At 49.7% G+C, this 10802-nt stretch overlaps 3 protein-coding genes across 3 annotated transcripts; all 3 read left to right on the top strand.

The window, feature by feature from the left end:
• Positions 1-26: 26 nt before the first annotated feature.
• Positions 27-5001, top strand: N7481_003906 (uncharacterized protein; the record flags this gene model as incomplete). Its single annotated transcript, XM_057263125.1, has 2 exons — positions 27-461; positions 523-5001. 2 exons carry the CDS (start codon positions 27-29, stop codon positions 4999-5001), a joined length of 4914 nt encoding a protein of 1637 aa, XP_057124786.1.
• A 52-nt stretch (positions 5002-5053) lies between these two features.
• Positions 5054-7597, top strand: N7481_003905 (uncharacterized protein; the record flags this gene model as incomplete). Its single annotated transcript, XM_057263124.1, has 2 exons — positions 5054-7416; positions 7477-7597. 2 exons carry the CDS (start codon positions 5054-5056, stop codon positions 7595-7597), a joined length of 2484 nt encoding a protein of 827 aa, XP_057124785.1.
• Positions 7598-8644: 1047 nt separating this feature from the next.
• Positions 8645-9731, top strand: N7481_003904 (FAD/NAD(P)-binding domain-containing protein; the record flags this gene model as incomplete). Its single annotated transcript, XM_057263123.1, has 2 exons — positions 8645-9060; positions 9134-9731. 2 exons carry the CDS (start codon positions 8645-8647, stop codon positions 9729-9731), a joined length of 1014 nt encoding a protein of 337 aa, XP_057124784.1.
• Between the last annotated feature and the right edge of the window lie 1071 nt (positions 9732-10802).

The following is a 10802-nucleotide window of genomic DNA, read 5'->3' as shown; positions in this document are numbered from 1 at the left end:
TTGGGGCTGACTGCAATAGCGCACGCATGGAACATAAATCGCCTCGATCGCCGAGCCCCTCCGCGTCGTCTGGGTTTCTCCGACTCGGTCGACGCGGGTCTAAGGCCTCACTAGCGACTACACGAACCGAACGAGAAAATAAAGATGCAGCTCTAGACCAGATCCATAACGCTGCGTATCAGTCCGACTCACTGACACATTTCAACGACTTCACCAGCCCCCCGACCCCTATATCGGCCCACGATGATAAAGGCCTATCAGAGGAGCTACAGGGAGGGTTGAGTGGACTTTACACTCGGTTCAGAACCTCCGTTGGTGGTATGAGAGATATCGTTAGTGGCGGGACAAGGCCGATGGACAAGAATGTGGTGGAGAGCCCCCCCAGTGAAAAGTCCGGTCCCAGAACGCTCGATGACGAAGTCGGTTTCGGATCTCGCAGCTCACCATGGAGATCTCGCATCGTCGCATCCCGCCTCGTCTCAAGGCTCCAGGCTTCATTCGCCGGTTATGACTAATTTCCAGCATCCGCAAGAGTCTGCCCCGCCCACCAATAACGGCAAGAGCTCCAAGATATCTTCCAAAAGTGCCAGTATATCTTCGAAGGCGTCTGTTCCGCCGTCTCCAGGTATCAAAGGCAGTATTGCGCCTTTGACAAAGTCCAACACCGGCTCCAGTGCGGTTGATCCCACCATCACGCAGCTCCATGCAAATGCGGACCACCGCTCCCGAAGTAGCTCTGTTAACGTTCCTTCACATGGACTTAAGAATGCCGAGTCAGCAAGCATTGGAAGCAGAGACGGTCCCGTAGATCTGTCCTTGAGCCAATCGTCTTCTGCACTAGACCAAATTCACCCACACTCGCCCGTCTTATCGACAAAGACACACGAGAGCATCCATGAAGACCACGATTCGGTAGATGCAGGCGGACCGGCCATGTCAGCAAGCCAAGCCTCGGGAATTCATGCCAGGAAGTCATCCGCATCTGCTGATCTGCCGAGGCTTCCAGAGAGCATGTCTCAGTCTGCGTTATCACGAAGTTCAAAGCAATCTGACCCTCTCAAAGAAACGGCTTCTCAAGCTCAAGAAGCTAGATCAAATTCTCGAATGTCTTTCAACCAGGGCGAGCCAGCAACCATCGCACCCACACCCGCAAACGCCCATTCTAAATTCTTTCCCCAGGATGGCGGATCGTTTCGTACAGACCCTTCTGCTGAGAATATTGGCCATATAAATCGCGAGGAGACAGGGAAGAAATTGCCGTCGGAGGCTCCTGGCCTAACTATGCTTAGCGACAGACTCAAGCCAACCACAGTCAACGCCAAGAATAGACTCCCTGGGTATGTGATGTCTCGAGCTTCCACGGCAGAGTCGGCGACCACGGTTTCTTCCTTGCCTCCAATTAATACGGCCGTGCCACGAGTACCAGCCCCGCTAGATAGCCGGGCCGCAGCACCTGGCTCCGATGGTGTCATATCACAGCTACGAAGTAGATTAATGAGCAGAGACTTTTGGATGCGTGATGAGAATGCGAAGGACTGTTTTCATTGCGGTGAACCTTTTACAACATTTCGCAGAAAGCATCACTGCCGTACTTGCGGCCAGATCTTTGACTCAAAATGCACCCTTTTGATCCCCGGTACTCAATTTGGACAGCCTGGATCTATTCGCGTTTGCAAGCCTTGTGAACGAATGATAAATGCTCATGAGGATGATTCTTCTGATTTTTCAGATAGCGAGCAGAGCCCCGTTCTTATGAACCCCCGGATATCTGAGCTCAGCTGGGGCAGTGCCCGTCCATCTGTCGACGATGATGATACTTCGTCCGTCATATCACAATCAATCGATCATGTGCTCAGAACTCCAACCATGGCTATCCCAGCCACACGGCGTGCAGGCGAGGGACATAATCGCCGATCGGCAGTGCTTGAAATCAACCCCGAACGTTCTTTGGCACGGCCGACATCTTCCCGATCCCTTAGATCCTCCCTCGGAACTAGGCCCCATTCAATTAGCCACAAGCGCCACCATTCTCGCCAACAATTCATTCGGAGCTTTAAGCCTTACCATGACGATCGAGCGCCATTTCAGCGTCGCCATGTTGATGATCTGAGCACAGAGTCTCGCCTTCCCGCTTTCCACAAAGACAATATCATTGATCCCGACCTTGCTCAATACCTTTCAGATGACGCATCAAGTGGTGACGAACAGCCCAGTCTTTTGTCCGCGGTAACAGATACCAACCTGTCTAAAAGTGGCGGTGACAGTGAAAAAGCCACTTTCGGTGGACTTCTTGCGGCTATGAAAAAGGGCCGATCAGCCTTCGGAGAACGCGGTATCCCGAGCACCGCCCAACCCACTCGTGATGCGGATGATGCTAGTATAAGCAGCTCTAGAGCAGTGAATCTGCCTCGTCCCTCACGTCGTCGGAATCTAAGCGTTGCTAGCAGTGTCCACCAACGCCAGTCTCCCCGAGCTTCCAAAGACAGCATGTTCCCACAGGATACATCCGTCCCGCCTGTCCCATTCCCTGTCAAATTAAGAGAAGCTGGATTCAAGATGACTAGAAGTTCATCGATGAGGAGAACCGGGGTCCCGCCAGTGGAACTGAACAAAGCTAGCTTGGAGCACGTTCGTAAGCTCCTGCGTCAGCTTCTGATTGCGGCCTCTGTCCCGAACGAGGAGAGCTGGGAGAACGCTCTGGTGCCAATTTTACTGAAGACAGCTGATGAAGTGGACCCGGATGTGCAGCGCGGAGATGACATGGATATCCGCCATTACATCAAATTGAAGAAGATACCAGGTGGGAGACCGGGAGACACCTCTTATGTTTCAGGGCTGGTTTTCACGAAAAATCTAGCTTTGAAAAGCATGTCCCGAAGTATCCCCTGTCCAAATATCTTGATCCTCACATTTCCATTGGAGTATGCTCGTCAGCAACAACATTTCATGAGTCTTGAGCCTGTCATTCGACAGGAACGTGAATTCCTGGAAAACCTTGTCAGTCGGATTACGGCACTGAGGCCAAATCTACTACTCGTTGAGAACAACGTCTCCGGTCTAGCTCTTGATCTTCTTGAGAGAGCCCGCATCGCAACCGCCTACAACGTGAAACCTTCCGTCCTCGAAGCTGTATCAAGATGTACTCAAACCAGAATTGTGACTTCTATGGACAAGCTCTTGACGACTGAACTGCGCAGTGAATGCAGCAGCTTTGATGTCAAAACATACGTTCATTCGGGCAGGAGGAAAACATACATGTACATTTCCGGCTGTCCGAAAGAACTAGGGTGCACAATTGTCCTTCGTGGTGCCGAAGAGGATGTGTTAGCCCAAGTCAAGCAAATTACCGAGTTCATGGTTTATGTCGTGTACAATCTGCGCCTTGAGACATGCCTGATGCGCGATGAATTTGCAAAGATACCAGCATCGCCGGTGGAGCACGTCAAGGTCGCACCTCATACTGAGAAGAAGGCCGGCGCCGACAATGAAGGTGCCAATGAAAGTGACCCAGCTTTGGTAGGACTGGAATCTTCACAGACAACCGAAAAGTCGGCCGAAGATCCAGAGAACCAGAAATTGGCCGCTACTGAGACGATCGAAGTTCCCGAAAATGTTCCAATGCCAACGTACTATGACGACCTTGTCCAAGATTACCAAATGAAGATCTTGTCTACTTCTCCTTTCGTCAAATTCGAACCGCCGTACTTGCTGATGCGTACCAGAGAAATGGAACGAAGATTGGCGTATCTGAAAGGTCTCCGAGACAACGATGGATCCACGGGGGATATTTCAGATGAAAAAGTAAAGCCACAGAAATTCATACTGATCACACCTGAAATGGTCCATGAATCACCGCGTGATGCACCCTCCAAGGTCAAGGAAATTTTGCGTGCAGCGCATGATGCAGAATATGACAGAGTCTTCTACCATTACCAAACTCAGAAACGGCAGTGGGAAGCCTATGTGGCGGGCAATTCAAACATGTTTGACCCGTATTCTCATCAGAACATTGTCGTCCTTTACAGCCTTGTCTGTACGACAACGTCGGTCCCGTGTGCTGGGCCAGATGTATTTGCCCTGGAGTTTTACAATGAGCACGGAGACGACGTCATGTATGAAGAGGATTGCACGCTTGGCCATTTTGTGCAGGCACTCTGTGGATCAGCGAACCATGCTTGTGGGGTGAATGGCTGTGAGAAGCTCATGTTCGAGCATCATCGCCAATACGTCCATGGTGACGCCCAACTGAGCGTGATGCTCCAGCCTCATGCCTCCAAGCTCCGAGGACTGCAAGACGCAGTCCTGATGTGGAGTGTTTGCAAAATTTGCGGACATGAGACTCAAGCTACCTTGATGTCGGAAAGTACTTTCAAATATTCTTTCGGCAAGTATCTTGAGCTCTCGTTCTGGGGAAGAAATCTGCACGCGCGTGCCGGTGTTTGTCCGCACGATCTCCAGAGAGACCATCTCCGTTACTTTGGCTTTAAAGACGTTGCTGTGCGCATCCAATACGATAAAATTCATCTCCTCGAGATAATTGTTCCACGACCTCGAGTCACCTGGAAGGTGGATAATGATTTGAAGCTGCGAAATGAAGTCTATACACGCACAGAGCAACGACTCGGCAAGTTCATGACATCAGTTGTCGCGCGTCTGAAGGGAATCAACGTTGAGAGTGTCGTTCCCGAGCTGTTAGATGCTAGCAAAAAAGAGATAGATGACTTGATCAAGAAGGCTCATGAGGATCACGCTTTCTTGGTACGACAATTGCAAGACAAATACAACGGTTCACGCTACTGGGAGGTCATACCTTTGAATGAGGTATTCCGTGCGGTTCAGGAAAAGGTTGTCGAATGGGACACCATCTTCGCAGACTTTGAGCGAAATTTCTTCCCATCGGAGAAAGACATCAAAAGACTGGCGACTCTACAACTCAAGAAGATCTTCCTTGATAAAGATGCAACAGAGGTTACGGATGACCCCCCTACATACGCCAACTGATGTGGAGGACGGCAGTACCCCAGTGAGCAAAAAACCAAGATTCACGCGACGTATGACTCTGTCTCCTGAAAAGGCTCAGGATGTCTTGGTTTCTGTGGTTGAGGAGCATGCTGGGAAAAAGCACCGAGAAATGTCGCAGGCAGTTGATACACCTCCAGTGCTCACTCCAAGCGAGGGAATAAATTCGACCATTGGTCCCGGGGACGGCAAACAGGCTTCCCATCAGGATAAAGCTGTCTCACAAGATGAAGTTCGCCATCTCGACCTGGCTGTTTCAAGTGGTCACTCTGAAATTTCGCCACCAGGCGCAGCTTCTTCTCCGAATTTGCACCTGTCTAGCCCGGATGCGACAGAAGAACCCGCTGAAACCAAATCCAGAAACGACTGTACCGAGTTATCCACTCCCGAGGGAACGGATTGCTCTGTTCTAGCGAGTGATACAGGGAAGGACGAAACTTCTGCTGATCTACCAGCCACGCCGCCTAATAAACCTTCAGCTATCCCAAGACTCACTGAAGGGGCTTTCCGACGGTCTGGTAAAGCTCGCTCACCTCCTTTACTGCGCACTCAATCACAACCGGCCCACCTTGTCCGGGACAGATCCTTTGGAGGGAAGACAAGTCCATTGAATTTGAATGATGCTAGCAGTTCACGAGGCGAGCCTGTCAAAGCATCTGACAAGAAGTTGACCGATCGTTTGGGTTTATCCGCGCTCAAGAATGCTCGTTTCGCTTCAGGGCACTCTCTCATTCCACGTTCAACACCCAAACGGGGTAGTACACATGTCTCAACCCTTGCCAAGCATTTCGAGCAGCTAAGTCGTGAATTCGAGATGGAACGGCAGCGCGAGAGACGGCAGCGGGCTAGTGGTGCCCAATCGCGCGCTTTCCCGCTAGCATCGTCGAAACCCATCGTGGAGGTTTATCGGAACGTCCGAGAAGCCGTGGAAGAGCGTGAACCCCCGGTTGATGGAGAAGAGCACATGTCATCAGCAACGCGACACTCAATGGATGACTCCAGTCGGAGAAGCGATGAATTTATGGACCGGACAGACCAGCAGCCATCGGCAGAGCCCTTACCAGAGTCCCCAACTGAGTCCTTTGAGCCAGGAAGGATTGTACGATCCGATTCCCAGCTCATGTCAGAAGGTGAGCCTGAGGATAATGCTAGCGATGAGGATCGAAACACGGCGGAGGGACTTCACCCGGTTGATTCTCATGATGAGGTCAAGCTGCCCGATGACGACTCACTCGAATTCAAGGATCTTGCAAAGCATGAGCGCACAACACTCCTCAAAATGTTGACAAACTTCTGGTCTGAGCGATCTGCCAGTGGATGGACAGCTCTTGATTATCCCCTCACGGTCATGGACCACGTCTTCGCAGACTGTGACATTATCGTACGAGAAGATGAGCCTAGCTCCTTGATTTCCTTTGCATTGGACTCGCCCGACTATAAAGAGAAGCTTCTGAGTATTCAGCAGCGTTACGACGAAAAGGAAGAGTATCAAGAGAAACCTGACAGCGGACCGGAAGCTCTGGAAGAATCTCGAGTGGAACATGCCCTCCTGCGAGCAACTGGCACTCACCTCAAATACCAGTTTCAGGAAGGCCAGGCCAAGATGCTGTGCAAAGTATTCTATGCCGAACAATTCGATGCTCTGCGCAAAAAATGCGGTGTTGCTGATCGAATTGTGGAATCGCTTTCCCGGTGCGCCAAGTGGGATTCGAAGGGTGGCAAAACTAAATCACTGTTCCTCAAGACGTTGGACGATCGATTCATCCTCAAGTCTCTCTCTCCGATTGAGACCCAAGCCTTCCTCAAATTCGCCCCTGCATACTTCCAAATCATGTCCGAGGCGTTATTCCATGAGTTGCCGTCCGCGATCGCCAAGATGTTCGGCTTCTACCAGGTTATCATCAAGAACCCATCTACAGGAACGGAATTCAATTGGTTCCTGTTGTTGATGGAGAACCTGTTCTATGACCGCGTGCCTAATCGGATCTTCGATCTGAAAGGTTCGATGCGCAACCGCAAGGTACAAAGTACCGGTGAGCGCGACGAGGTCTTGCTCGACGAGAACATGGTCGATTTCATCTACGAAACTCCATTGTTTGCACGAGAGCATTCGAAGAAGCTGCTTGGTCAAAGTGTATGGAATGACACGCTTTTCCTGGCTCGACAAAATGTCATGGACTATTCGCTCATGATTGCCATTGACGACAAGCGCAGCGAGCTGGTGGTGGGTATAATTGACTGTATCCGCACCTATACCTGGGACAAGAAGCTTGAGTCCTGGATCAAAGATCGCGGCTTCGCTGGCAGTAGTCGCAACCGTCCTACCGTCACCAGTCCCAAGGAGTACAAGGGCCGATTCCGAGAAGCGATGGCTAGATACGTACTTCAAGCTCCAAGGTATGTTCCCTATTCCCCACTGCCCTTCTTAAGACTCAGGATGAGCGCTAACTGAGACAGCTGCTGGCACCAATTTCAACCTAGTGCAATGTACCGGCAACCCCACGGCGATCCCCAGGCCAGCCATCTCACGGAATTCGAAGCCTTTGATGGCAGTGGGGAAGCCGGTCCCCTTCTATGATTACAATGACCCACAATATGCATTTTCTTTGCGATAACGAGTAACGAGACCATGACCGAGATCTGATGTTGTTGCAGCTGTCCCAGAGGGGTTGCGGGATTGACCCTGCACATGATATAAACCGCAATCCTCCCTGGTGGCCGTTGCTTTATTTTTATCTCCCAGAGGATAATGAATACGTGAGCAGATAGATGCATTGTAACATTGCTATTTTCTGTGGAATTTATCATTTATCATTGCTCACAAGCATATGCTGATTCGATTTTTTAATACATCTGATGTTTTGGTAAATCACACTGCGCATATAGTCCGGCTTGAGAACATAGGCTATGAAGCCCTGGTGGAGGCTCTCATGAATTCTTACATTCACTTTAGAATATTGGGGAACTAGATGCCGTCCTACTTATTCGAATGTATCAAGGTGTTTCTAATCTTGTACTTTATCGATGAGCAGACTCTTCAAATTGGCCTGGGGGAAGGTTCCCGAGATCTGTTGTATGTTTTTTTCCCGCGCCTGGCAAATACAGCCTGAGTAGACCGGCGGGGCTAGGTGACCTTCGGGTCAGTGGGCTACTTGGGAAACGCATGACGGGTTAAACAAAAACAAGACGCTTCCTACACAATTTTTTTTTTCTTTTTTCCACTGCGGGAGTGCGAACTACGCAGGATTCATTCTAGTTCTTCTATCTCTATTTCTATTTCTATTCACTGATTGATATTGAATGCCATATGCTTCCAAGGACTTGGTTAACCAGCTTACTGGGGAGGGAAAGAACTACACAGCGACAGAACAGGAAGGCACGGCTCATCATGCTCAGAAGAGCACGTGCAGGTGAAATTGCAAGTGCAAGTGCAAGTGATAGTACCAATACTGAAGACTCACGCAATATGTAATACTCTCTGGGCTCATCGTAGTTCGACTCAACGGGGAAGCCTTCGAGGCATCACCTCACTTCCTCTCCTTCCCATCTCTTTCAATTTCAATTTCAACTTCATTTTGAATTTGAATTTTGAATTCTCATAAAACAAGCTTCTATGTCACCAGTCATGAGTCTCATCCAAAACAGCTATGAGGTCCTCGTCATCGGAGGAGGCCCAGCAGGACTCGCAGCCGCAACATCTCTCGCAAGAGCCTGCCGGCGCGTGGCAGTTTTCGACTCACACGAATACCGCAACGATGTAACGGACCAGATACACAATGTTCTCATTCACGACGGACAACACCCTGAGCGATTCCGAGCCCTGGCCAGACGAGAGATCGTCAATTTATTTGAGACGGTCACTTTCATCGAAACTACCATCATTCGCGCGTGGACCTTCAAGACCAGAGACTCGCGCCATGAATTCAAGGTTCGCGATCGGAATGGGACTATCCACAGGGGCAAGAAGTTGATTCTTGCTACTGGGTCCGTGGATATTCTTCCTGATATCCCCGGGTTTCAGGATCTTTGGGGGGATGTCATGTACGTTCCTTTTTCCCTTTTCTTTCAGCTCTGGAGCCTTCATCTAACTAACGCGTTATACATACATGTCCAGTGTCCATGGGATTTTCTGCGACGGATTCGAAAAGAGAGGCAAAGCAGCTGGCGTCCTCGGACTATCCTCCCTCGACGATATCGCCCCCACGCTAATGGCCTACTTCCTCTCGCAAAACGACCTAACAATATACACGAATGGCGAAGATCCCTCCAAATACCGATTCCAGGATAGCCTCGACATGGCACTGGCGCGCGGCTGCAGACTCGATTCACGCAAAATTCGACATTTCACACGCATGGAGGATGATTCAATCATGATCCAGTTCAGGCATGGGGGTGTCAGTCACCTGGGCTTTCTCATGTTTACGCCTCCTACGCGAAATCGGGCGCAGAATCTTATTTCTCGGCTTGGGATTCAGACTTCTCACCGAGACGGGTATGCTATGGCGAGGGGACCTCATGGAGAGACGAATGTTCGGGGTTGCTTTGTGGCTGGGGATACTTCGACGGTGAATAAGTCCATTGCTGTTGCTTTAAGCTCTGGTATGTGGAAGAGGAGAGAGGGACCTTTCTTTTTGAGAAGAAAGAATAAGCTAACACCGTCATCTACTAGGCACGATTGCTGGTACTGGGGCGGCGAGACAATTGGCAATTGATGAAGGGTTGGAGGCAACTAACCCGCGCTTTGCGATGGAAAACGAAGACGAAGATAACGAGGAAGGCGACGACGACGGCGAGGATGACGGCGAGGACGACTTGGACGACAACGAATACTGATCTGATTTTATTCGAAGTTAGGCGAAAATGATGGAATGACAGGCATAGTTCACCATCTTTCGGATCTCGGCAGATACGCCTTTACTTAGATTCATCTGAAGTCATGATACCATCCTATCCCATCGCCTTTCATCTCATTAACTTTAATCTGTATAGTTCACTAACTAACGTAATTCACCACCGAGTGAGCCACTGCAGAACACCAGATAAAATGCTGTTTATTACAATCTCATATCTCAACTATCAGGGCTCGTATAGATGGCAAATTTCAAGATCGCTTTCTATATGGGTAGCGTAGTACCTAAGTGGAATTTAGGGACTTTTGGGGCGAAAGTATCTGCATTGTATATATTTCTAGTTCATAGGGCTAAAATGCGACATAATTTATGTATCATACTAGTAGTTATGCGATATTTAGATTTCTTTGAAATTCATATATATTGTAGAGAAAGCGTATCCCTAGTAGTATACTTATGTTAGAATAGATTAAAGTGGTAGTTGTTGAGATATAAGATTTTTAAAAACAGCATTTAATATGGTGTTCTGCGGTGGCTCACTCGGTGGTGAATTACGTTAAATCGACAGCGCAGCCTGAAGCCTCAGGCGACAACCCGGAGACACTCGGCGAAAACCGGGAGCCGAATGGGGTTGCCGTCGGGAATTGCTTTTAGCCAGACGAGCTTTTTCCCAATCGCAGATCTAATCTTTTTCTTTTATCCTTGGGTGGGAGTTTCTTCCTCTTGACACTCTGGTATACCGCATTGAACCTGTGGCGGCGAGATCTGAACGACTGCGTTGTCTATAATGGCCGGGTCATGCAGGGAGAGGGTACCACAACGGGCAGCCGGACACATGGAGCCTCGGCCTCGGAGAGAGACATTTCGTTTTCGTCCCCGCAATTGAGGGCAGGTGGCAGGTCTTTCCGACAACCTTCTTCTGCTCTTCTCCTT

Source organism: Penicillium waksmanii, assembly GCF_028829765.1.
Source record: "Penicillium waksmanii strain IBT 27052 chromosome Unknown utg000004l:1.0-5674109.0:1.0-5678898.0, whole genome shotgun sequence".
Classification (NCBI taxonomy): domain Eukaryota; kingdom Fungi; phylum Ascomycota; class Eurotiomycetes; order Eurotiales; family Aspergillaceae; genus Penicillium; species Penicillium waksmanii.
Note: the sequence above shows the minus strand (reverse complement) of the source record. Positions and strands in the feature narration are given on the sequence as shown.